At 46.4% G+C, this 27,586-nt stretch overlaps 1 protein-coding gene across 1 annotated transcript in view; it reads right to left on the bottom strand.

The window, feature by feature from the left end:
* Window positions 1-27,586, bottom strand: part of STAB2 (stabilin 2) — a 145,330-nt gene that overhangs the window by 32,101 nt on the left and 85,643 nt on the right. The window contains exons 35-51 of the mRNA XM_032416682.1: window positions 27,214-27,342; window positions 26,076-26,132; window positions 25,033-25,128; window positions 23,040-23,235; window positions 21,552-21,647; window positions 18,186-18,231; window positions 17,252-17,328; window positions 14,657-14,782; window positions 12,787-12,860; window positions 11,048-11,119; window positions 7,972-8,091; window positions 7,024-7,071; window positions 5,879-5,962; window positions 4,454-4,600; window positions 3,309-3,449; window positions 2,066-2,125; window positions 508-684 (exon numbers count right to left, since the gene is read on the bottom strand). Coding sequence (XP_032272573.1) covers window positions 508-684; window positions 2,066-2,125; window positions 3,309-3,449; window positions 4,454-4,600; window positions 5,879-5,962; window positions 7,024-7,071; window positions 7,972-8,091; window positions 11,048-11,119; window positions 12,787-12,860; window positions 14,657-14,782; window positions 17,252-17,328; window positions 18,186-18,231; window positions 21,552-21,647; window positions 23,040-23,235; window positions 25,033-25,128; window positions 26,076-26,132; window positions 27,214-27,342 — 1,746 coding nt within the window. The remainder of the gene's footprint in view (window positions 1-507; window positions 685-2,065; window positions 2,126-3,308; window positions 3,450-4,453; window positions 4,601-5,878; window positions 5,963-7,023; window positions 7,072-7,971; window positions 8,092-11,047; window positions 11,120-12,786; window positions 12,861-14,656; window positions 14,783-17,251; window positions 17,329-18,185; window positions 18,232-21,551; window positions 21,648-23,039; window positions 23,236-25,032; window positions 25,129-26,075; window positions 26,133-27,213; window positions 27,343-27,586) is intronic.

Here is a 27,586-nt window from a genome sequence, read left to right as displayed (position 1 = left end):
TGACTTAGCCAAAGTTAGGGCACTTGGCCTTCTGGGCTTAGACAGACTCACTCCTGGAGAGAGACATGGGTCCTGGTTGAGGACGCACGGTGACAGGGTTTCAGCAAGAGCTGCCCACGTGCCTACAAGACCTTGCTTCCCTGGTCACGGTGGGTCCGTTCAGGGGTGAACCGCTGATTGCACCTGGCTGAATCAGCCCTTTGCCTAGAAATTTTGGAATTGGGGGAGAATGAGCCCACCTGGACACACTTGGGAGCTGTTGCCAACGGCCACTTGGCCATGTGACCAGGGGCAGAGGAATGATGCTCCTGGGTACTGGTTAATGTTAGAAAAAAAAATAATGGTTGGAGAAATGGTACATGCCTGGCACACTGTGGGCGTCAATTAACCCACCAGTCAGAGGAGGACAGAGTGGGACAGGGGCTGCTCAGGTCTCCTTTGCACCTCGGAGGTGGAGACACACTGACCATTCCTGGAATGGACCCCATCTCTATGCAAACGAAATACCTTGGAATCTCGGATCACGTGGAACTTCAAATACTCCTTCAGCTTGTCCTTGTTGTCTTGGTTGAACAGGAAATCCTGTTGTTCGGGGGGTAGGGTTTGCAAGGCTTGGTCGCTGGGCCAGAAGACAGTGACCGGAGTGTGGATAGGGTCAGTGATGACGCCCAGCAAGCCCACATCCTGAAACACAGGGAGTCGGGTGCGTGCACAGCAAAGCCCAGCCACGGGGTGAGGCACGGCGTCTTTCTGAGGCCCAAAGCCAGCCGGGGTCGGGGGGATCCCCTTCGTGCCTACCCTGGGGGCTTATTGGGACTCCAACTGGTTCAAGGGTGACAGCCTGAGACTAGAGGCCCATCACACCTCAACCATTGTGACCCTCATTTTCTTAGATTGCAAAACAGCCAGCCAAATTCTGGGCTTTTGTGAGTAGAAAAAGAACCTTTAACAAGTACCTTTTTGTTTGTTTGTTTGTTTGTTAGTATTGCCCAAATATTTTAATTTCTGGACGACCCCCTTAGCATTTTCCCCATATTTCACTTAAAAAAGTGAAATTTACACAATATTGAGATACTCCTATGTATTTATAAGATTTCTAGCTCACATGGACTCAAAAAAGAAATGGCCAGATAAGTGGAGAGGAATCACTCTGAGAGCGTTCTATAACCTGGGTGCATCATGTCCATTAGTCCTTGTAATTTTCCCAACAGCCCTATGAAGTAGGCTTTATTATTCCCTTCTATTGAGCCCCAGAGAGGTTTGCTAACTTGCTACCAAAGCAAGTTCTGAGATGCTCAGGTGTGGGGGTGACTATAAGGTTTTGGGGCTGGGTGAGCTGGCCAAGATACTTGCCTGTAACCTCCCTGGAGAGTCTCATTTTGAGCACCCTGAAATCTCCATTTCTGAAAAGCCCCCCAGAGAGTGAGCCCTAGGCCATTTTGGAAATCGCTGGTTTGTGCAGAGGTTTGTAGACTGTGCCTCAGGGGTGGGGGGTGGGGTGGGGGGCTGGGACATCTCAGGGTAGGTGGAGGAGAGGGGACCTTGGAGGACCCTGTCCCTCCCTGATTCTCTTCTGAAATCTTTGTCTGAACAAGAAGTTTCTCTACTCAATTTGTGGGAAAAGTGTCTGAAGTGAGAAAGATACAGTTTTAAGTGCAATTTCTACTTATGCCACAGGTGTCGATTTTCCACATCTGCACCTCGGCTTGCCCATCTCTATCATGGAGGCAATAATTCCAGATGTGAAACACCTATTTCAGGGACAGGTACACTCTAATTCCTTTCCCTTGCTCCTGTCTCAAATACTTCAGTTTCTAATTCAGCCAATGTACACTGTATAGCCGAACAAACCCTACGCTATCTGGGGAATGGAATCGCAGAGCATGACTTCGCTCTATAGAAAATCAGGACTTCCCGACACAGATCCCAAGACAGCTGGCTAGCGCCCCAAATAAAACACCAAATGACAAAACAAAACAACAACAACGAAACTCCCCCAAACAAAACAAAACAAAACCCTCCAAAAAACCAAACTCCTTAGGCAGGTTACCCCCTAGGTCTTTACCTGTAGTAGGTTGCTGAATTTGGTGTAGCCATGGTTTGTTGCTACTGTCGTAAGATTTTGCTGCAAAGATAATAAGAATAGGAATGACACTTTTCTTCATACGGTTCACAAAGCACTTTAACAAAAGCTCAACCGAATAGAATGAGGGTAAGCTAATGCACAGGTACTGTGGATTGGCTCATCAGCACCCACCCCAGCTCCGAGGTACCCGTGCCTTTCTGCGTTATAGAGGCTGGAGGGCTATGCACTTCATTTTCCCAGACTGCCTTGCACCTACAGCCTCCTAGGTGATAGAGCATCCAGCAAGCACAAGGGTTTTTACCAGACTTATTGGTGGAAGGAAAGCACATGAGATGGGTGTGACTGCGAGGAGGGAGACTCTGACCGGCACAATGGTGGAGGACCTGGTGTTCAGGCTTGCATGCTGCAGGTGCTGAGGCTGGATGCAGGTCAGGACAGCCCCGTGGTAAGGTCAGGGCTCCTCCCTTTACAGTCTCCCTGAGCTGCTTTGCTCCCAGCTGTGTAGCATCTGGCTCTCTGGCTTTCTTAGGGATTTGGTGATAAACTTAATATCTTAAGGATCTCCTTTTTGTTTAAGTTAGGTATAATGGGTTCTGTTGTCTACAATGAAAAACCCTTGCCAAGACTAATAAATAACAATAAAATTCAAAATTGTCTTTTCTTTCAATTGAAAAGGAGTTTTACTCCAGGTTTGGTTTGAGTGATATCTATTTATCTATCTATCATCTATCTTTCTTTTTTTTTTTAAGGTTTATTTATTTATTTTAGAGAGAGTGCATGTGGGCAGAGGGAGAAAGAGAGAGGGAATCCTCAAGCAGAGGCCCCACTGAGCGCGGAGCCCAATGCGGGGCTTGATCTCACGACCCTGAGATCATGACCCGAGCCAAAATCAAGAGTCGGATGCTTAACTGACCGAGCCACCCAGGTGCCCCAAATCTATTTATCTTTCTACCTATCATCTGTCTCATCCATCTGTGTAATTTCTCCATCTTCCAGTCCTTGTAGAAACTAAAGAAAAACTTATAAAATCCATTTATCTAATTAGACTTTTACCTATTTACTTCTTTTAGAATAATATTCACTAGGCTTTTAATAGTAGCTTGAGACTGAAGCAGCAAAATTAAAATGTCTCCAAATGATGGCTTAAAATCAGAATTGTGATAATAAATTATGATTATTATGGGTCACTCTGTGCTGAGAGTATGACAATGAGTTCACGCACCAGAATCCTTCCAGAGGCATCTTTGGGGGTGATAAGCAAGTTTTGGGGAGACAGCAATTTGTCTATGATGTGGATGATTCCATTGGTACTGATGATATCACTGGATATGATCTTAGCCTTATTATTTATATAAACTGTGTCCTGAAATTAACCGAAAAAAGAAAAAAAGAAATGAGCACAAAGAGAGACATGAAATTACTTCTTTCAGAATGCTTTTACCAACATGCTAACTCATCATGAAAGTGAACGTTTAAGTAGAGCTGTGGGCAAAATCTGAAGATCTTTGAGCCCATTTATTTATTATGATTATAAAACGAAAACTGAGACAAGCCTGTAATCTGACCTGCAGAAGTTAATAGCAGAAAACCAACCACAATGGTCATTTCACTGTGATTCTCAAATATGAAATAACAAGCAGATCCAGATTGGCTCCTTTTTCACATGTGTTCTTTATACTACCTTCAGCCCCCACCACACACTTGTTTCTCTGGGCAATGGAGTCTACAGTCACCGCTTGTTTCTCTGTTGTGGGGAGCGAGGGGACCAGCATGGCCAAGTGGCTTTGGTCAAAAGTTTCCATCCCTGGCTGGCTCCTGACCAAAGCAGTTCTTTTTTTTATTTTTTAAAGATTTTATTTATTTATTTGACAGAGAGAGACACAGTGAGAGAGGGAACACAAGCAGGGGGAGTGGGAGAGGGAGAAGCAGGCTTCCCTCGGAGCAGGGAACCTGATGTGGGGCTCGATCCCAGGACCCTGGGATCACGACCTGAGCCGAAGGCAGATGCTTAACGACTGAGTCCCCCAGGCGCCCCCCCAAAAGCAGTTCTGATGACCGCTTGAACCTCTGAGTTTCAGTTCCAGCTTGAATATTTACTTGCTGTGTGACCTTGGACAAGTTACTTAACTTCTCTGAGCTCAGTTTCCTAAGTTGTAAATTGGGGAAAAGAATAGTATCTACATCATGGGATTATTTTGAGGATTAAATAAGTCAGTACACATCCAATACTTAAAATACTACCTGGCATACAGAAATCACTCAACAGGTGTTAGTTGTTATTACCACTATTACTCGTATTACTGTAAAGAAGAGGAGAAGAGAGAGGGGCATCTTCCTGATGCCCACCTCGTGGGTGGCCTCTCTTACCTGAGAGACGGAGATGACAATTGACTCCCCTTGGAGAGAAGTAGCATTTGGGATCAATTTCAGGTTTTCTAGAAGCAGCTGGTGACAGGCAATCACATGATAGCGAAGAACCTGGGCCATGAGACCCTGTTTGTCCCAGTCTTTAATCTGTAATAGAAGATGGGAGGGTTCCAGCCAGAGCCAGGAGGCTTTGCTGTCCCCTCCCTCGTGCCCTCCCAGGGGCCTTTCTCCCCACCCAGACTGGGAAGGAGGCAGTCAGGGCTGGCTGGTGGTCAGGGTTACAGGGTACAGGCTATTCAGGCAGGAGGGAGACAGCGGCCCTCGTTTCTTTCCTGCTTCCAACATACATTCTTAGCATGGAAGGGAGCTTGGAGTTCTCCTGACCCAGCATTTCACAACACATGGGCAGGGACCCTAAGTCCTTTGAGATGCTACTTGAAAAAAGACTTTTCTTGTGAAAAATGCTGCCCCTCTTGGAGAGGTACCTGGGCCGGATTCAAACTTCTAGTATGGAAAAGATCATGATACTTTTCCATGTGTAAATCAAAACACAAACAATATTAACCATTAATAAAAAGTAGAAAAAGTAATAAAAGGCCCATAAGGTTCTCATTTTTCATGATCTCTCTTTCGATGCTTTTTAGAGAAAAACTATCAAATGTCAACATCTTTCAAAAGGTATTCGTGTGCCTCTGCTTACCTGGTGTCTAAAATATATGCATAGAGAAGCAGTGTGCATAGTGAAGGACGCAGGCTCTGGAGTTATGTTTGAGTCCTTGCTCCACTAGTTGCTAGTCATATGGCCTTGGAAAAGTTACTTCTGCCAATGTCCTGGACTGTAAAATGGGGATAATAGCACCCAACTGACAGGGTTGTTGTGAATGCTAAATGAATTAATCTAGGCCAGGTGCTAGAAACAGTGTCTGGCACACTCAATAAATGTCTGCTACATTTTAATATGTTAATGGGTAATCCAGCATGAAGAGTCCCAGTGAATGTTAGAACAGTAAAGGCTCTGATAAGGTCCGCAAGAAAAAAGACTTATTTAAATTCCTTTAACTCTTCTTTCTTTCTTTCTTTCTTTCTTTCTTTCTTTCTTTCTTTCTTTCTTTCTTTCTTTCTTTCTTTCTTTCTTTCGTCTATGGAAGGTTTGGATCATTTAAGAGTTGTTGATCTTTTCTAACCTCCTACCCTATTCAGAAATGTTTTTTAGTGGGCCTCTGGCCATTGCACCCCAAATCCACTTAAATCCTTTCCCTTTATAGGGGTCCCTATGCTGAGAGGCAGCCCATTCCATTGCTGATCAGCATTAGCTGATCCTAAATCTCCTGCCCAGAAATGGCACCAGCGTTGGTTCCAGGGTGACACCCAAAGACTGGGTTCCAGTCCCAAACCTCTTCTGCTTGCCTAGAGCTTCATGCTTACCCGAGGTTCCTCATCAAAGGCTGCAGATAAAGGTGCAAAGATGGTGAAGGGGCCTGGACCACTCAGGTCTCTCACAGAATGCTCCTGTGGGAAGGAAGGTGGGGCCACATGTCACCTATTTGACATAAATATGGGGGGGAGGGTGGTTCAAACAAATAGCAGAGAGAGTTGGTGGGAAAACTGAACTGGGCGATCTGTGTTTTATTTAGTCTCGGATTCAAAGTCATTCTGATTCTTTTTTTTTTTTAATTTTATTTATTTGTTTATTTATTTATTTATAGAGAGAAAGCGCTTGTGAGTGGGGGAGGGGAAGGACAGAGTGAAAGGGAGAGAGAGAATCTTAAGCAGACTCCCCACAGAGGGCAGAGCCTGATGTGGGGTTTGATCTTACAGCCCTGAGACCTGAGCTGAAATCAAGAGTTGGATGCTTAACTGACTGAGCCACCCAGGTGCCCCAAATCCATTTACGTTCTTTGTCATTGAAATAATGTTTATTTTTATACGGTTATAAAAATAACACATGCTTACTGTTTTAAGGACTTGAAAATACAGCATAAAGAAGGAAATAACCACCCATAATCCCACTGCCTAGAACTCACCCGTTATTTCTAGGTATTCTTTTCCAGTGTCTTTCTACATACAAATATTTTACATAATTGGGATAATAATACAAATGTAAGTAATAAGATGAATGACTTAGCTGTTCTAATTGTCTTCTTGCCAATGCTAAGGTCCTATGGCTACTATATTTTCTTCTGGGTTTTACGATTTTCTTCGTTTAGATTTTTATCTTTTATATATCTGGGAGTTATTCCGATGTATGATGTGCATAGAGATCTAACTTAATATTTTCACCCAAAGAGTTCCCTGATTGCCCCAGTGATGCTTCCTTCCTCCACTGGTGTGATGGTTTTTGCACACACTGCATTCTTGTGTGTCGAATGGGCCAGGGCGTCATTGGTTCTACTCCTGCTGCCTACCTGAGGTCTGAGAAGTCCACAAATGACCAACAGGGACCCTATTTCAGAAATCCATGCTCCCAGACTTTCTTCTCCCTTCACCAGCTCCAGAGGCTAGCTACAGTTTCCTCGGATCTGGCTGGAGACCCAAGTCCTACAGCTAGAGACAGACACACATGTACTTACCAGCAACTGGAAGAAGTACTGGGACGTTTTTGGGTTCTTGGGAAGCTCCTGGAAACAAAGACAGGGCAGGGCCACTTCATGTCTGGGATTATATGCAAGAACCATCCAGGGTTGTCACAGGACAATTTCTCTAAGGTCGAGAGTCTCTCCTATACTTTCAACTGGAAATCTGCCCTGATGGTCCTTTTTCAAACCCCATCTACAGGCTTCCATTGATGTTCAGAATGACTACGGGGACATGCTGTGAGTTCCAAAACCTTTCTGGAGTCACCGTCTGATTTATCAAAGAAAGGTCCAGAAGCAGCTGAGCTTTAGGAGCATCTTTAAAAGTTCAAATATTTAAAAAAAATCAGTTATGGCTTTATGGCAGATTTCAGTTCTCCATTAACAAGAATATTTGATTAGCCAGAATGCTCTAGTCCCTCTTTAAGCCAAATAACAGAACGTTCACTTGATAAAGGGGTAGAAATCTACAAGTGTTACACTCCATCGTCCGCTGCGCCCAGTAGAGATGCTCGCGTGCACGCACACACCCATCCGCTCCAACAGCAACCCACATCATGGTAATGCGTTGGAGTTACTGTGTGCTCTGTGCCGGTTACATACGTTATTTCTGATAACAACCCGATGGGCTTGGTACCATTAGTATTTTTTTTTAATGGATTAGAAAGCTGATGTGTAGAGAGGTGACGTTATTGCCCAATGCCACATTTCTAATTGGCGGAGTTGAATTCAAACCCAGGTGCTTCTGACTCTAGAACCATCGATCTGAGAATTCCCATGGGTCGATAAAATCCCTTCTCATTGCCAATTTATATATGAACAGTCTTTCCCATTTTTGTAGAGTTTTCTAAGTTACAAAACTCTTGCACCTTCCCTTGGGTAACCTGGATTCTTAGCGCAGTGAGGGATGTAGGGTTTACTTTATGGAAACATGCCTTTCCTTACCTGGTAGATGTTGCCACGGCAGGTAAACCCATCCCCAATGTAGTTGGGCTTGCAAGTACACGTCCGTTCTTCTGGCCCAGTGTGATTGCAGATAGCAAATTCACTACAGCCGCCATTTCTCTGGTCAAATTTCCAAGGGGTGGGGGATAGGAATCAGATCAGTTTGTTTACCAGCTCTGCCAGTATTCACCAAGTAATTCTGTACTGAAATTTAGTTTTTTACTCATTCTCTAACTGACTTGTTGGCATGATTTGCCCCTTTCCTGAACTTGCCTTTCAACTCCCTAGAGTTGTAAGGGCCATTTATTCACCTAGCCTTGTATCCCAAGATGCTCGGGTCCAACCGAGCAGATTTCCAGCCCTATGTAGACAAGCCCAGAGGTGCCAAATGGAAAATTTCTTAGCACCTGGGGGTTGGCCAGAAAGGCACCAATCTTGTCTGACAATTCCCAGCTTTATGCTTAAATTCTGATCTCATAATAGTCAAGGTAACAGTCGTCAGCTAGAAGGCAGTGGGTATAAAACAGATAGAACACACTGTCCTTGTCCACAAAGAGCTTAAAAACTGTGGAAGATGGGACAGAGACCTAAAATAGAAACAAAGCAAAGTACGGTTCAGAGCTGACATCCATGGTACACCAAGAAGGACTCTGCAGCCTAAGCCAAGTTTTGAAGTGGGGAGAAAATATGAACTCAGGAGAAAGAACACTGATGGGGTTGACAAAGAAGGAGGTCAACAGACTTGAAGGCCGGCTGTAAAATCTTCCTTTCCACTAACCATTGTTCCCAAAGTCTTTGTGGAGCATGATATTCGGGTCCGGGAGGGACTTACTGTCCCGGATTCCTGCCTCAAGCTGACACAGCTCAGTGAGCTCTCCAAGAAAGCTGCCTTCTGCAACATGGAATCCATGATCACCCATTCTTCTTCGGTCCTAGCCGTGGTGCCTGGATCACTGGCTTTCCCTCCACACCTGTCGTCATCATCAACATCCCTGCCAGTGGTCTCCACCATACCTGCCCCCACTCTGCCTCCGCCACCACCGCTGGACCACCCTTGACTTTGTCCTGACATTAAAGTGGATGCTCCTGAGAGCTCTGTTTCAACATCCCTCTCTCTCTGACCACCAGCTTTTATCATCTCATCTCACCTCTTCCAATGCGGCTCCAGCCTCCTTTGACCCACAGGGGCCTCCCCTCCTTTGAGCCAAGTTCTTTCTCACCCACATTCCTGCCCACTCACTGGGCCCAGTCGCCCCCGGCTCCCCACTCGGCCCTGGCCCAGCCGCCCACAGCAGGGCTCGGCACACCGCTGCCCCTGGGCCCGGCTGGATGGGCGGGGCGTCGCTGTGCAGACTCCCAACAAAGTTATCACACACACACCGACACTGCCTACTCTTCCAGTGCATTTCCCTTCTCTCTCCCTGGAGAAGACACGTCACTCCTTCATTCCTCCCTGCAACTCTCAACCCCTGGCCCTCACTCCCAGCGGACGAGCTCACCTCATACCTTATGGAGAAAATAGACACAGGGACCAGCCCATCTGCCTGCCCTGACGCCCACCACCTGCCTGGGCCTGGTCACCAACTCTACTTTTCTTATTTAACAAATAAACTGACAACTGACTGACCAGTCGCTTACACACCAAGTGTCCGTCTCTTCCCCCTCAGTGTAAACTCTTGAAGGGAAGAGACTTCGCCTCTTGGTCACGGATGAACTCCCAGTGCCTAAAATGGTGCCCGGTATCTAGGGAATGCCCACCGACCTAGATGTGTGTCATCCTGTATGAGGTTTCCCACCAGATAGGTAGGAATTTGAGTGGTCTCTGTCCTCGCGGGACTCACAATTTAGTTAGAATGGTCAGACACAGACGTTTGCAAGCTAATTCACACTAAGGGCCATGAATGTAACTGGCTGACTAACTGATTGACTAACTACCCACCTGACTAACTGCCTGACTCACCAACTAACCAACTACCTGTCTGCCTACCTACCACTGCCCCCGCTCCTCTTGGAGGCTCAGCTGTGAGCTCCGGGTCCCTTTCCCCTCATCCACTCCTGGACCGTCCTCCTGTAACAATCTACTTCTCTCCCTCAGTACCAGTTTCCTTCTCTCTATTGGATCATACTCAGCAGCAGAAAAACATGCTTTAATACTGTTCGAGTATTAAAATAAGAAACAAACTTCCCTTCTTCTTGAAAAGCATCCAGTGGGTGATGGCGGTCATGGGTGCAGGGGCCGTGAGTTAATGACTCTTGTATGTGAGTCTCAGGTGCATGTGTGTTCATTGCGTGAGTTGCCAAGACAAGGTGGCCATTACAAAACAGACGGACAGACAGACAGATGGAGAGGATCATTGAAGAATGGCTGTGGAAATAAAGCTGGCCATGGGTCTGGTCCTAACAGTTCCATATCCCAGCACCCCACTTTCTGCAATCACTTTACGTGGGGACGTGTCCCCTGAGGCATTTGCCAGACTAAAACAAGGGGACAGTCAGGATGGAGCTTGGAGAGGAAGGACTTTAATTACGTGGCGTCTGTGCTGTTCTCATGCCCATGGCTGGAGGCTGGTGATACGGAGAAGGGAAGTAAGGTGCAGAGACTGGTCCTCCTCTGGGGCTCGCTGCCTCGTGGGAGGAACAAGCACCCGAAAAGTGATCCAGGGCGCAGCCTTTGAGTAAGACAGACGTGGGTTGAAGTTCTGACTATGCTGGGTGCTTCCTCTATATATAGGTCTGCCCATGCCCTAAGTCCTGGTGTCTCTGAGTGTGACCTTGTTTAGAGAGTCCTTGCAGATATAAATAAGGATCTTGCGATGAGAGCATCCTAGATGAAGCAGGTGGAGTCCACAGGAGTCCCTACTAGAGGAGAAGACTCCTACATAGAGGTGAAGGCCATGTGAAGACAGAGGCAGAGAATGGAGTTTCTCCAACTACAACTGGAACATGAGGGAGAGATGAGCCTCACGGCCCAGGAGCCTCTCTGAAGGAGGCTCCTCTGTGTGCCATGCCCCAGAAGGGGGGTCGGAGGCACCCCAGGCCTGTCTGCTGAGGGCACCGGCCCCAGAACCATACTCACGGTTAAGCAGGTGTTGATGAGCGTGCAGACCTTCCCGTCTCCAGTGTATTTGGGCAAACAGTTACAGACCGCCTGTCCGGGAGGGGAGGGAAATGGGTTATTTCACAGGGAGATTCTGCTGGCTCTCGCATTCCAATCTGTTATGGTAACGGTAATGCCACAAGAGTCTATATTTGGTATCAGTAAGATCTTTCCTAGAATGATAATTGTCATTTTACATTTTAGCACACTTCACAGTAGCACTGGGATTGCCTACATAGCCTAACTTTGCTGCCAGGAGACTTTATTTTTTTAAAACACTGTTACCTTAGTTTGTCCCTTGCCTCCTTGGCACTCACCTCTTTTGTCACCTTGGTTGGTAAAGGCTCAGTGGCAAGGAAGCTAAGCTATGGCCCACTGGCGTCTACACCGCGTTCTTGCGCATCTCCACCCACGCTCCGCCCCGAGGTGCCTGCGCTGGGAGCTGCTGGAGGCCAGCTTTGGAGTCACATGGGTGGCACATGGGAAAACAATCCATCAGACCCACTGGCCAAGGAAGTCAGTGGGGGCTTGAAGTTGAGGGAGGGGACACTGCAGGAAGCTGGGACTGTCTACTTCATCCTCATTTCCCTGGCGCTCTGCATGGGAGTGAGTGGGGCTGAAACCCAGCTCCGCTCTAGTTACCAAGCCGTGCACCCAGAAGAAAGGGCACCTGCTCCTAATGTGTCCACCAGAGGCGGCTTTTCCGGTCTCATGTCTACTTGTTGGAACCGGAACTCGTTGGCAGGGTGAGCCAGGGTCCAACGGCAGGTGTTCACTCCTCTGCCTCTTCCTTCATTATGGGCCCGGACCTCGGCCCCAAACCTTTATCAAGACACCCCCCAGCCGCCCCTCCTGGGCTAACATCCTGTCTCAGTGATCAACCCTGTGTCCCTCTCACTGCCTTCTAGGTCTGGAGGAGGATTTGGAGAGGCCCTGAGCAGCACAACGTTTCTAGGTTTTCCTTATTCCATATGTGGTTTGAAATAAGAACTCAGTGGCAAGAGCTGAACCCCCAAATATGTCTAATTGTGCTGGGTTTTTCCAAGGTTATATGTGCAAACACACACACACACACACACACACACACGCACTTCTTTAAAAGAAGTGTGTTTTTTCTTTTTTCTTATTTTTGGGCAATTGAGCCACCTGCTTGTTCTGCCTAATGGGATACCTGGCACTGAGGTTTGGGGCTCAACAAAGTCCCTAGAACATTCCCTGGGGACTTGACTTCATCATCCAGTTTCTGATACAGGTAATTTCCTCGTTAACGCTAGTTTCGGCTGCAAGGTTCACCATGTTAGGGAATGAACGACTGACAGAGGGCCCAAGAACACGATCTTCTGCTGTGGCACATGCATTTCAGGGCCTCAAGCCAAACAGAAAGTGTGGGATTCTGGACATCAGAAAGCCGAAAGAAAGGAGAGCATTGTTGGAAACTTTCCAGGTGTTTCTGAAACCATGTTGTGTTGGCAGCCGTCTAGGTCTCCCCACACAGGAAGCCCCTTCTCCCAAGAACTCTTTGTCCCCTCACCCCCACCAGTTCTCATTCCCACAGAATGGCCTCTTGGGGAATTCGTTCAGAATTTCCCCCTACGGTGTTTGCTTCTGCTGCTGGCGTCCACAGGTCTGTTCTCAGCGCCTGTCTCTCAGGCCTGGGTCTGAGGACCCAGGAATTTGCCCCTAGGAAAACTGAGGGCCTGGGAGGCAGGGAAGCTCACCTGGTTGGGTCCCGTCTGTGTGCACTCTGCGTTCTTGTGACAGCCACCGTTGTTCTCCAAACATGGGTTGATCTCTTTAAAACAAAAAGCCAATATGTGGCATGAAAATCAAGCCTCATTTCCAAGTAAAGACATCCTGAGGAACGAGGCAGGATGGCAAACTGAACAAGGCGAGCAGATGTCCAAGTGTGATTCAGTTTTCCAACAACTCTGAGGCAGAAGTAACCCAAAAGGGCAGGTCCCAGATTCTTTTCTCAAAGTCACCTCCTCTGGGACGGGACTTTGCCAGCAGAAGCAGTCTGTGGGCTTGCACCTGTCCCTCTCCTGAATGAATGTGAGCATTTTCAGCCAAGGACTTGAACTACTAGAATCTCGGAGTCCAATCCAACATGCTATGAAGGAAGAAATTTAGGAATTAAAAAAGTCACTTGTAACTATCACAATGTAATTGCTTCAGGGAAGAATCATCAATAGATTCTCCATCTAGGAGGACACTTTGATGAGGAACAGGATCTTTGCTGGGTGCTCAAGTATCTCCCCATTGACTGCTTCTTAGTAGCACTGGGGAAAAAGCAACAGTACCGTGGAGAAATCAGATAGCACCTTGGCCAAGTGGTCAAAATTCACATCACAGATGAGAGGCGGCTGGAAATCATGAGCCTCCGGTGTGATATCCTGAGCAGGATGCATTATCGCTCCTGTGATATCAGGTCTGGAATGCATCATCTCAATATAATCATGAACAAACATCAGATAAACCCCACATGAAGGACATGCAATGAAAAACAAAGTTGGGGAGGTGGACTGTCTTCTTCCAAAATGTCAATGTCATAAAAGACAAAGCAAGGCTGGAGAATCCTCCACGATTCAAGGAGACTAAAGAGACATGGCAGCCAAATACAATGCCCATCCCTAACCTGGATCCTGCTCTAGAGGAAAAAATGCCGAAATAGGACATTATGTTATGGGGTCAGGGGACAAAATTAGAATACAAATGGCAAACGTATCATATCAGTAGTAAATTGACTGAAGTTGCTAACTGCTGCGGGTATGCAAGAATTCACCCCTATTCTCTAATATGCCCAAGTATTTAAGGGTAAAGGGAATATCATATATATAGTTTACTCTCAAATGGTTTAGGAAAAATGTGTACACACATAGAGAGGGCAAATGATAAAGCAAATGGAGCAATACATCAACAATAGTGAATCCAGGTAAAAAGCAAGTGGACCTGCTTTTGTACTATTCTTGCAATGTTTCTGTGTGAATATATATATATATTTTTACAACTAAAATGTTAAAAGTCAGACAACTACTACGACATGCCTTTAGAGTAGAACAGTGTGTAGCCATGAAGATAATGATTTGGAGGTACACTTATTTTCAGAGAGAGTTGTTCTTCCATATTGCTAGGCATAGTAAATATGTATCATAACAGAATTTTCATTCAAAGAAGTATGTGTCTACATAGCAAACTGGAGTGATAGGACAATAGGAAGGGTGGTTATTTCCAGAATATTCTCTCCCAGCATATATGCATTCTCTAATTTTTCTACAGGGAGAATGTGCTATTGTGTAAAAAAAAAAAAAAAAAAAAGAACTAATAAGTGTTAAAAAAAATTCAGTCACCACCATAATGTTTAACTGGAACAAGTCTCTCCTTTTCCTCCTTCCCAGGTGATTTTTGGCCATCACACACCTTCATCCCGCTGCAGTCACATTTTCACGCCCTCATGCCTTCCTGCCCAGATACACTTAAAGATGACTCCAGCAGTGGCAGGTCCTAATAACAGGACCACTGGCCAAGACTCTGATTCTTGAACCGTGGCCACTGGACAGTGAGGGACCTACCGAGACAGACAGGACCTACCGAGGCACACGATGCCATCGCCCGTGTGGCCTGCCCGACACACACACTGCCGGCTCCCGGGGGTGGTTCTCCTGCAGTCAGCCCGGGCAGAACAACCTCCGTTGCTGGTCTCACAGGCGTTGATGGCTGTAGGAGAGAGGGGTCATGCCAAGCAGAGCAGGAGGGAGAGGGGGGAAAAGAAACAGTGATGAGGGGCGCCTGGGTGGCTCAGTCGTTAAGCGTCTGCCTTCGGCTCAGGTCATGATCCCAGGGTCCTGGGATCTAGCCCCGCATCGGGCTCCCTGCTCCGTGGGAAGCCTGCTTCTCCCTCTCCCACTCCCCCTGCTTGTGTTCCCTCTCGTTGTCTCTCTCTGTGTCAAATAAATAAATAAAATCTTTAAAAAAAAAAAAAACCAGTGACGTGTTTTTACTCGAGTGAGAAATGGAAGATACCTCAAAATGCCAGGCACTGGATTCAATATGAATAGTTCAAAAGAACACAAAGCACCAGAGGTCGTCCCTGGTGAATTCTACCAAACATTTAAAGAAGGATAAATAGCAAATTTTCACAAACTCTTCCAAAAACTGGAAGAAGGGAGAAAACTTCCCAATTCATTTTATGAGGTCAGTATCACGCTGCTACCAAAGCCAGGCAGAGCCAGCACAAGAAAATTACAGACCAATATCCTTTGCGAATATAAACACAAACACCCTCAGGAAAATATTGGTAAATCAAATTCGGCAATATATAAAAAGAATTACATGCCATCACCAAGTGGGAATTTTGAGGAATGCCAGGTGGTTTATTTATTTATTTTTTAAAAGATTTTATTTATTTATTTGAGAGAGAGAGAGAGAGAGAGAATGAGCAGTGGGGGTGGGGGGAGACGCAGAGGCAGAGGGAGAAGCAGGCTCCCGCAGAGCAAGGAGCCCAGTGCTGGACTCGATCCCAGGACACCAGGATCATGACCCAAGCCGAAGGCAGAGCTTAACTGACTGAGCCACCCAGGCATCCCTGCAAGGTGGTTTAACATTTAAAAATCAATTAATGTACTATTGCATATCAAGAGAATTAAAGACAAAACCACACGATCATCTCAATAGAAGGAACAAAAACATTTGATAAAATTCCATGCCTTTAATAATAAAAACTCAACAGGCAAGGAATAAAAGGAAACTTCCTTAACCTGATAAAGGACATCTATATATGGAATAGAATTGAGAGTCCAGAAATAAACCCATACATCTAAGGTCAACCGGTTTTCCACAAAGATGCCAACACATTTCAATGGGGGAAAGATTAATCTTTTCAACAAATGATACTGAGACAATTGGATCTTCACATACAAAAACATGAACTTGGACCTCCGCCTCACAACATGTACTCAAATTAATTCAAAGTAGATCAAAGACCCAGATCCACTTGGAGTCCCATGCTGTGACCTTGGACAAGCCGCTTAGTTAATATGAACCTTGGGGTCCACCTATCGAGTTTTGTTTACAGGTTTAGAGACTCCCATCTGATCATGTATATGAAAGTGTTATAGAAATGTTGGCTGTTCTCCTATTAACTTATGTCTTCTGCTTTCACAGTTTTTCCTAAAAACAGAGGGCAAGAGAAACGTTATAGTTATTGTCTCTTCCCAGTTGTTTTCCCTGGCATACTGAGCACATCCTACTGCAGGAAACATCTGGGGCCTGGGTCAGGGTGCCTCCATGCTGGGAGAATCCACAGAGTGAGATGGTCTAGAAAGTAGGCTGGTAGGTTCATTGTCCAGCTCCACTATAATCTGGCCCGAAGCCTGCCTGGACAAGGTGCATAAGAGAAAAATGATGCTAAGCGTTTCCATTTTTCTAGCACCAAATGTGTGGTGGGCCCTGTAAGAATATTAGCTTGCATTTATTGAGTATGCTCTGTGCCAGGGCTGTTCTGAGCAACTCACAGGGATTAATCCAGGTTATTACCCAACAGTTCAGTGAGGGAGATTCTCTTATTGCCTACAACTTACAGATAAAAAAATGATGCAAAGATCAGTCAAGCAACTTTCCCAAAGTAGCACAAATGAGAAGAACTTAGACCCGAACCCAGGAGAGTCTGATGCCGGGGCTACTTTAAACTGCTGTCTCATTCTGCCCTTGTACAGACAGGTCATTTCATCCCCAAACCACTCTGCAGGGGACACAGTTTTGTTTACTTCATAAGTGAGCTGAGGGGGCTCAGAGCAGGTAAGAGACCCACCCAAAGCCACGTGGGTAGGAGGAGGAAGAACTGGGATTCAAGCCCCTGGCCCACTCCAGAGTCCCCACGCCTGGGCCACACCCTAGGTCAATCAATCCAGTGTTTTTAAAGTTCCCCAGGTGATTTCAATCACGGTCAAGGCCGTGAACCACTGTTTGGAGAAGAAAACAGGTGCAACTGACCCACCCATTCCTAAGCCAACACATGCCCGGTCCCTGAAGAGTAGTTTTCTTGCCCCGGGGCCCAATCAGTGGTCCTGTTACATCCAGTTCACCCTCAGCGGCTGGTAGCGGCTGCCCAGCCAGTCTGCAGGAACACAGACCTCTCAACAGCTCATGCTAGCTTCGTGTCCCCCAGCAGACCCCTTCCTCGCTTGCCTGTGCACACCGTTCCATTCCCTTGGAATCCTGCTGCGCATTTGCACGAGGCTGTGCCGTCCGGATTGAGAAGGCAGCTGCAATGAGAAGGGGCAAGTGCTATTTGTGAAAGAAAAAAAAAAAAGAAAACAAAACAAAACACAAAAAACAAAAACCATATAACACCACCCCCTTCATCCCCAGCACCCAGCTCCTGCTCGCATGTGGCACTCACAGGTCTTGCCTAAGCGGTGGAAGGAGAGGCCATTCCTAGCACAGCCCCGCCAGGGGCAGCTAAAACTGCAGGTGTGCACATGCAAGCATCGGCCCAGGGATAGGCAGGATGGCTACCAATCTTTAGAGAGCCACTTATGTACTTGGAGCTGTGCTTTGCACATTACTTTGTAGAACCTACACAATATCCAATAGCCCTAACAAGCAGATATTATTAGTCCCATTTTATAGATGGAGAAACTGAGGCTCAGAAGCATAAAGTAATTGACTCAAGGTCATGCAGACAATGAAATGGACAGAGGCTGATTTGAATTCAGATCTAAGCCCAGTTACTGCGCTAACTAATGAACCACGAAGACCCCTCTGGGAGTTAGCAGTATGAAGCTGAAGTCTGAACAAGTAAGGCTTGGCGGCAGGAGCGAGGTTGGATGAAGGTCAGGTGCACTGCCTATCCTTGGCTTCTATGAAAGAGTCCCTGTGGCTTGAACTGGGGGTAACAACTGGCATTTTTGCCAACAGGCCAGGTAACTCAGGGGGCAGCTTGTTTAAAAGGCTGCATCTGGCAAGGTGATGGTGGCCTTTTCAGAGGGAATTTTCATTTCATACTTAATTTTATCCTAACTCTTCCGAAATGGTCTCAGGAAACGATTACCCCAAGGTGGACACTCTTAGGAAAGGATCCCCTTTGCATCACCCCCAAAGAGAGCTCCGAGGTACGCACTTGGCACTGCTGTGGCACGTCCCATTGCAGCCGTCTTTCGTGATCTCTGAGAAAGAGAACCAATCGCTGGGTCAGTCCTTTCATACTAAACCTACCTCAAGAACTTTCTTTGAGTACTTGGTGGTAAGAAAAGATTTAATTCCTCAGAAGTAATGATACGCATCATGTGAACCATGTAAAACTCTGGGACCTTGTAAATCCTTTTTTGCATGGGCTGCCAGGAAGCTCAGAGCCAAACTGGAAGGTCAAATATACCGATGGGGTGGCCCGCTGTGTGCCAGGCTCCGTGCCACGCGGCAGAATCAGGAGAGTAAAACACAGTCGCTTCCCTCAGGGTCTGGATGTTGATGCATGTTCCTCACTGGGGCCTGATTTTTTACTTTCATTTATATTTCTTACGTTCCTTATTCTTTCTAGTTTTTCATCATTTTATTACAGAGTGATATAAACAAGCAAAACCCAATTATAACTAATATTAAACTTTTTTTTTCTTTCGCATATGCAAAAATAACCCAGGGCCAGGCAGGCACACGGCAGGTCCCTATTATCTATGAGCTCCATTCATTCCTAAACGTCCTGGAAGAGCATAGGCTCTTGCCCTTGGACACCCAGCTAACAGATACGTCCCAGCAGGGGAGGATCCAGAAAGAAAGCATTAGAGATGAAGAAAGAGTACCCTCTGGGAAAGATGCTCGTGTTAAGAGCCTTTGGGATAGAATCTCATCAGAGCTGGCCGAGTCACGTAGAAGGTCCAGAAGGAGAGACTTGACCGTCAAAGCGGTCCGTTTTGTGTCAGAGCGAACAGTGAGAGGCTCCAGCAGGCTGGAATGGATGCAATGCGATTTTGTGCCTTTATGTATGCTCTTCCTTGAGCCTGGAAATCCCTTCTCTCTCCATTCTCTATCGACTGAAATCCCAATCGTCTTTTAGGTCCTCCTCTCTGAAATGAGCTCTAAACCTTCGAGCCAACTTCAGTGAGTAGGCAGTGACGACATGCTGTGCTCTTCTGAGCAAGATGTGACACCCCTGTCTGGCCTCAGTGATGTCTACCATGCGCTTGGGAGTGGGGCGTTTGCCCCAAACAAAGGAGTTCTCTTCCTCGCTCTAGTCTAGAGGCTCTCTCCTCTGTGCTCTCATGCCACTAGTTTTTGAACACTATTGAACATTTATTTCCACTTCTAGGCTGGAAGCTCCTTGTGCAGGGTGTGCACAGAGACCAGCCTGGAAAACTGGGTGAGGGCCAATTGGTGAAGAGCCTTGTACTCCACCCTGCTAAGCTGTTTCTCTTGCAGGCAATGAACTTTCTCCTGGAGGCAATGAAGAACCATAGCAGGTTGTCAAGTCCTGGGGAGGGGGTGGGAAATATGGTCTTACCTATGGTTATAGGCTGAATGTTTGTGTCCTCTTTCCCCCCCAAATCCATATGCTGGAACCTAATCTCCAGTGTGATGGTATTGGGGTTGGGCCTTTGGAGATGGTCAGGTCATAAAGGCAGAGTGCTCACGAATGGGATTGGTGCTTTTATAAAAGAGATCCCAGAGAGCACCCTGGCCTCTTCTGCCGTGTGAGGACACGAGAAATTGGCAGTCTGCAACCCAGAAGAGGATTCTCACCAGAACCAGACAGTGCTGGCACCTGCTCTCAGACTTCCAGCATCCAGAACTGTGAGAGAGAAATTTCTGTTGCTTATAAGCCATCTCATCTACAGTATTTGTTATAGCAGCCCGAACTAAGACATCTGTGTTTTGGAAAGTTCTCTCCGGCAGCCGTGTGGAGGATGCAATTGAGGAAGCTGGGACAGGGGGCAGAGGGACAGATCACAAGTCTCCTGCTGGGAGCTGAGCAGCAGGAGGGGATGTGGAGGTTAGAATAAGGTAGACATGCTAGTGAGGGAGTGAGGGAGCAGGAGTGGAAGGCGTGAAGGCCACGCCGATGGTTTCTAGATTGGGTGAGCAGGTGGGGGTAGGCTGGGTCTTTCTTCCCAGTAAGGAAAGCAGGAAGAGTGAGCCTGGAGGTCCATCCTTGGAGCACATTAAGAAACATCGGTGTAGGGGAGCCGGGGTGGTGCAGTTGGTTAAGCGTCTGACTCTTGGTTTCGGCTCAGATCATGATCTCAGGGTCCTTGGGGCGAGCCCTGTGTTGGGCTCTGTGCTTAGTGGGGAGTCTGCTTAAGTTTTTCTCTCCCTCTCCTTCTGCTCCTTCTCCCCTGCATGCTCTCTCTCTCTCTCTCAAATAAATAAATCTTAAAGAAAAAAAGAAACATCAGTGCCGTGTGGTGGGGTTGGGGGAAATGGGTCTGTTCAGATCCTGTTAGTGGGAAATTAAATGGATATATTCTCTGAAGGACAACTTGGCAGTAAATAGCGAACCCTTCCCACAAAGTGCCAACCTCTGACTCAGAAATCCTATCTCTAGAAATATTAGTGAATGAGTAAGTTAGACAAATGTGGGAGATGTATACATGCGACATTCTTTGCAGCATTATGATGACAATAGAAAACTGGTTTTAGAGAGTGTGGTATGGTCATATAATGGAATAGTATATGAAAATTAAAAATGATATTTACCGATATTTATTCACATGGAAATATATCCATGACATATCGTGAAATGAAAAAGTAGTCTGTAACACTATGCAGAGCGCAGTCTCAGCCACACACACCTAGAAAAAGGTTGGAAGGCTAATGTAAAATATTAATGATAGTTTGTTCCTGCTGTGGGAATGTATTTCTTATTTATCTCTTTCTGCTTTTCTTTTCTTTTTTAAAAGATTTATTATTTGTTTGAGGGAGAGAGAGAGAGAGAGAGAGTGAGCATGAGCAAGGGGAGGGGCAGAGAGGGAGAGGAAGAGAATCTCAAGCAGACCCCTCGCTGCTGGTGAGGGCCAGTTGGTGAAGGGCTCGATCTCACGACCCCGAGATCATGACCTGAGCCGAAATCAAGAGTCAGACGCTCAACCGACTGAGCCACGCAGGCGCCCCTGCTTTTCTTTATTTTACAAACTTTTTGTGGCAAGTAGGAGCTACTTTGGTTGCCAAAGGAGGTAATAAAGGTGTCATTTCTTTTTTTCTTTTTAAAGATTTTATTTATTTACTTGAGAGAGAGATGGGAGTGAGAGAGAGGGAGACAACAAGTGGTGGGGGGTAGAGGGAGAGGGAGAGACAGACGCCCTACTGAGCAGGGAGCCCGACATGGGGCTCCATCCCAGAACCCCAAGATCATGACCTGAGCCGAAGGCAGACGCTTAATAGACTGAGCCACCCAGGCGCCCCCTAAAGCTGTCTTTCTATTTTAGGAGGACAGAAATGTAGCTGCTGGGAAGCGAGGCTAAGAACACATCATAAGGACTGAGGGGCTTGCCCTTACCTGTGTCGCATCTCACTCCTCGCCAGCCAAGGTCACAGTGGCAGGAACCGTCGCCTGAGGGTCCTTGGTTGCATCTCCCATGGACACAAGAACACACTACGTGGAAAAGCGCCCACAAATTGTTAGCCCTCTGACCTGTGTTCCGGAACTCATTATCATTTACTATGAAGAGGCACTTCACATGAAGGGCACTTCATTCTCCCACCTGGTTCCAGAGCACCATCGTCCTCAATGGAGGGCTGGATTCACAGGAAGGGCAGGGGGCATAGGAGAAGAGTCGAGTTGGGTCATGATTTGACAGAGACCACAGTTGGGGGACGGTGTAGCACTGTGGCTTGGTGACGGAAGCAGGGCGAGAGTGTCCTCAGCTAAGCTTAGCGGAGGACTCAGGGTTGTGTGCGACGCCCTGGGACGGAAGCATGTTTGTTCCCTAAGGTCTGTCCACTAGGTTTATATAAACCTGGGATAGCACTGCCTTCTTTTACAACATAGAAAAGCCGATTCCTTTGTTACGCAGCAGTGCCGTGAGCCTCTGAGAACTGGTTAAAAGCCTTGGATGCCTTCCCCCAGGGAAAAGCATTCAGGTTTGGGACTCCGCTAGACTCCATGAAGGTCATCTACGGATCACCGGTTAGGAAGTCCCGCACAACTGGAAGCAGAAGATGCTTCCAAATGACAGAAAGAGTCAGCACTACAGTTGCAACTATATATTATATGGTCCAATGGTAGTGATTCAATTATATATTGGTTTTGTCTGGCTTGGAAAGCTGATGACAAAGCAGTGATAGTCAGGTCCGATTTATGGTTTTTAGTTCAGGGTAGGAAAAAAAATGCCTCGTTTTCTCATCATGGATTAGGAAATTCCTCCCATGTGTGTGCGTCCTTGGGCACAAGGTCAGAGAATGCAAACAGATGATGATTTTTGTGAAAACAGCTTAAAGCATGTGGCTTACTGGGAAGGTGAATTAATAGAGTAATCTTCAGGTAAAGGACTGCATGATTCAAGAGCGAGGCTTTGGAGCCAAGCAAGATATGCATTCAAACCTCAGTTCTGCTTCCCACCAGGTGTGACCTTAAGGGAAGTCATTCGGCTCTGCCTTAATATACTCGTCTGTAAAATGGGTACATAAGGTTCCTGTGTGGATTAAACTAGATACCGTGCACAAACGGGCGTTTCAAACTATCAAGCAATGTCCAAACCTGAGAGGCTAACCATGAGGATCAGTGCGCACAGGCAAACACAGAAACGTGGTTGGTTGGGGAAGGTCAAGGAACAGGTCCAGTTAGTGATTGAAGATGTTTGGAAAACACTGTTCTATGCAAATTACACAACACAGACATTCTCACAATTCACATGATAATAGAGGTGGGGTTCCAGCCTGGCCCCAGAGCTAGGGCGCAGATGGCCCCCCCCCCCCCCCCCCCCCCGCTGCTTTCCCACAGTGGGTGGGGAGGTCGTGCTGGGTGGGGAGGGAGGAGGGTGCACACCTTGGTCGCAGTGGGCGCCGTACTTGCCCTCGGCGCAGGCCTCACAGGCTGTGCCCGCGAAGCCCTCTCCACACTCACACACACCCGTGCCGTTCACTCCGTCCAAGCAGATCCCGTTTCCAAAGCAGACGTTCCCGGCTTCCCCAGGGCAGGGCTGGCACTGGGGACCAAAGAAGCCCGCACAGCATGCTCTCGTCTGAAACCGAGGGACAAGGCTGGGCTGGGACGAGACCCCACCTCCATCTCCGCGGGTTCTGTCCCGTCGCGGTCTGGAAATCCAGCTTGTGGGGCGGGCTGTGTGCCTGGAGGGCGCCAGGGGCAGGATGCAGTGGGGAGGCAGGAAAGAGGGAAAGGAAAAAGGCAAGCGAGAGACTAGGATGAAGACCATCGGGAAAGGAGGCAGCAGGAACAGAGTAAAGAATAATGCAGGTGATGCCGCTGGGGACCCCGGCCCCGGCCCCTTCCTGGTGTGTTACTCATCCCCATGCTGCTGAGCCGGGAGAGGCCTTTGCAGGGGAAGCCTCAAACATTTTAGAAGTGAGTCTCTTGTAGTTTAGGGAAGCCGTATAGGCTGTGCACTTGGCCTGGGCCTGCCTTTCTTCTTCTTCTTCTTCTTTTTTAAAAAAAATTTAATTAAATTTTTAATTTTAATTCCAGTATAGTTCACATACAATGTATTAGTTGCAGGTATATAATATAGTGATTCAGCAATTCTATATATTACTCATTGCTCATCATGATAAGTGCACTCCTTAATCCCCATCACTGATGCTTTTATTCTTTTTTTAAAAAAAGATCTGTTTATTTATTTGAGAGAGTGAGAGAGAGAGAGAGAGCTCCTGTGCATGCATGAGTGCATGGGCGGGGAGGAGCAGAGGGAGAGGGAGAAGCAAACTCCCCGGGAGCAGGGAGCTCTATCCCAGGATCCCCAATCATGACCTGAGCCGAAGGCAGAAGCTTAACCCACGGGGCCACCCAGGCGCCCCAGATGGCTTTATTCTTGAGGGCACTAACACACTCACGTCTACATTACTCAGTGCTCAGCACAATGAGTGCAGACACCATCTGTCGCCAGACAACATTGCTACGCGATTACTGACTATATTCCCTAGCCTGCACTTTTCATCTCTGTCTTATTTTATAACTGGAAGTTTGTACCTCACAATCCCTATCACCTATTTCACTCATCCCCCCTCCGCCCCCCCCCCCCACTTCCCCTCTGGCAACCACCAGTTTGTTCTCTGTGTTTAAGAGTCTGGTTTTTTTGTTTGTTTTTGTTTTTGTTTTGATTTGTTTCTTTGTTCCTTTGTTTTGTTTTTAGGTTCCACATATAGAATTATTGAATCACTGTGTGTACGTGTGAAACGAATATACCATTGTATGTTAATTATACTTCAGTAAAAAATAAATGGATGAGCATGGCTGTGTTCCAATAAAACATTTCTGGATACTGGAAAACAAGACCCCAAAACCCCACAGAATCTTCTGCAGCCCCAAGCTCTGCAGCTTAAGGGCCAAACCATCTTGTTTCTGTAGGATAGGCTGAGGCTATGGCTAGTCTTCTGGGGAAGAGGCAGGACAGGAAGTTATAAAGAATTTTCCTGCAGATTCCAAAGCAGCAGTGCAGACGTGCTTAGCTCTGGGGTCCTGCTTTCTAAACAAGCAGGTGCACCTTCTCTTTCCTTAGGAAGCTGGCCGTCTCCTCCGTCCCTGTTGTGACAATGAGGAGGTCCTCCTAGGCTCCCAGTCTTTCAATTTCCTCACGATGCAATTGAATATTGCAGCTTTTCCCTGTTTCCTGACTTCCTGCTGTCCTGAGTTTTCCTGCTACCACCGCTACCTTGCATGACGATGACAATAACAATGAGGATGATGAGGAGGAAGAGGAGAGGCAGAAGGAATAGATGTGAAGGCATCCGAAAAGTGTGACATACGATAAAACTTCCCCATGCTGCTGCAGGGATTGGAAGGGCGATTCAATCGTTATACTCACAATGATGGTTTTCACACATTTTGCCCGGCACCCAATGAACAGGGTTCGCTTGCCCATGAAATAAATGGTATAGATACATCTCCTTATCTCTTCACCCTATGAAATAGAAATGATTATATCAGCTTTTGGGTGAGGGAAAATTTCCAATCTCTAAGGGCAAGTAGGTGGGTGACGTATTGCTTTTTCTCCCACTGAAATGTTCTGGAAAGGGAGGGGGTCTGCTTCTTGGAGCTGCTTTGTAAGGAAGAAGACACAAAAACGCACTGTTGGTTGCCAGAACCGAACAGGTGGCAAAATCCAAATTATTATACCTTAAGGTGGTACTCTGTAAAAAGAACTTTTGTCTAGAAAACTAACTCAAGTTTGGAAGAATTGTAAAGTACATTAGATAAAATTATCCTGTAATAACAAGATTAAACTCTAGTGAGAGAATCAGCATTGGTATCATCAGAAATTCTTATTCGCATGCTATGAGAGGTGCATAAACATCTATTTTTTTGTAATGATTGGAACATTATCGGAAGTAGCTTTTGCAATAAATAGCTAGTTTGTTTGAAACATTGGTAATTAATTCAAAGACATGTTTACCTCTCCCAAGTTTGCCATCTGTTTCTTAGAGAGAGTTGTAAGTTCAACTATAAAAGGAAATCAGGCAGGTGAAACTCATCCAGATTGGATGTGGTTTCGGTTATGGAGTCTGCCCTTCTCTAAGATTTCTTGCTCTTGTCCTCAACTAGCTTCTGGGACTGAAAGATGTAGAAAGTGAAAAATGCCTTCCTGTATTGTGTATCAACTGATGTGAATCCCAGCTTCTATTTATGTATTAATTAAATTATGCTTCAGTCCAAAAAAAGATTCAAGACTTTAGAAAGATGCACATATGATGGTAAAATTAAATTAAAACCAAGTACAGGAATTGAGGGCAGTGAAAATGAGGTATGCTTGAGGTTCATTTTCTTTCTTTCATTTTTTTGAGGTTCATTTTCTAATTTGGACCTCCTGGAATCTGGAAACTATTTTATCAAAGCAGACAAAATACTTACTAGTTGTTTAGTTCCAAATGGGCAGACTGGCTGCTGGAGACACTTGCCACATTTTCCCTTGGTAAAACACAGAGAGGCAAAGTGAAATTTCACCATTCTTAATTTTAGTGCAAAGTGAGGCTGCAAGTATTTTACAGACCTTGGAGCTGAAGGTTTTAGGATGTAGAATTGAAACTCAGAAAGATATTAGGGAAGTTCATCTGGTCAACCCTTGGGAGCACCTGGGAGCTGAGGACTCAGCGTGGAGATAATATACACTATTATAAAACAATGAGCGCAACTTAAGAATGACAGAAATTTTTAAATGTGACCCGTTCCTAGAACAGGAGGAGGCCAATGTGACTAGTTCTTAACTTGGCCCCCACCAGACAGGATAGTGCGGTTGTTCACGGTTCTGGCTCTGGGGCCAGACTGCCTGGATTTGAACTCTTTGTCTGCCACTTGCTAGTTCTGTGAACCTGGGTACATTCCTTAACCTCTTTGTGGCTCATTTTCCCCATCTGTAGAATGGGGATAGTAATAGTACCTATTTTGTAGGGTGTTGTGAGGACGGATTAATACATGTAACATGTGTATTAACCCGTATAAAACCATTATAACAATATAAAATACGTGCAGTGCCTGGCACATAATAAATGCTCCCCAAATGTCAGCAGTTATTACTATTACGGAAAGATCCTACACCATCCCATGGACTGGAGTGAAAAGGCTGCATTACCGAATCCTCTGTTACACCGAAATAATGCAGCTCCCTATTTTCCCTCCCAGTAGACCAGGCTTGGCCAATACCTGCCATAGGTGCACCCTAGCCCCCCTGTCTGCGCCTACGTCAGGCGTGGCATGTTTCCCACTGAGGAAGACCATGGCCTGAGAATCCTGCTCAATACAACCCTCCAGGGAAGTTCCCAGGCACCCAAGGTACAAGTCATTGCACTGGACTGTGAGCCCACTGAGGGCAGGGATCATGTCTCATTTATCTTTGTAGAGTCACATTGATTCTGTTTCTTCATACATCAGAGATCCTCACTCAATGTGTTTTTGAATCAAATTGAGATGTCCTGATAGATGAACTTTATGCTTTAAAAATTTATAAAAAATGAAACCAACAGGTGCATCATTGGCCTTGGATATAACTTACTTGTACAATAGTAGTGTCGTTATTATCACATCTATTCTTCTGAATTTCCAGAACTTTCCCCAAGCCATGGATCACTCCCTTGTCAGTGGCCACATTGGTGTAGTTTATCGGGGCCTCATTTACGTAGAGCTGTGAACAAGAGGGTTGAATGTGAGTTTGATTGTAGTGATTTCAAGGGAAATAGCAATGATAGGGATTAGAGGCTATCACTATCCCAACAGTCTCGGAGATATTCCAGTACCCACCTGGAAGGTAGCACTCTGTAGTGGAAAGAGCTCTCTTGGGGAGGAGAGTCTAAGTAACAGTCCCGCATCCGGCACCATCTTGTTGTGTGACCTCAGGCCGGTTGCTTTTCCTCTCTGAATCTCAATTT

Source organism: Phoca vitulina, unplaced genomic scaffold (genome assembly GCF_004348235.1).
Source record: "Phoca vitulina isolate PV1807 unplaced genomic scaffold, GSC_HSeal_1.0 scaffold19, whole genome shotgun sequence".
Taxonomy (NCBI): domain Eukaryota; kingdom Metazoa; phylum Chordata; class Mammalia; order Carnivora; family Phocidae; genus Phoca; species Phoca vitulina.
The sequence above is the reverse complement of the archived record's forward strand: the minus strand, read 5'-3'. Positions and strand labels throughout refer to the sequence as shown.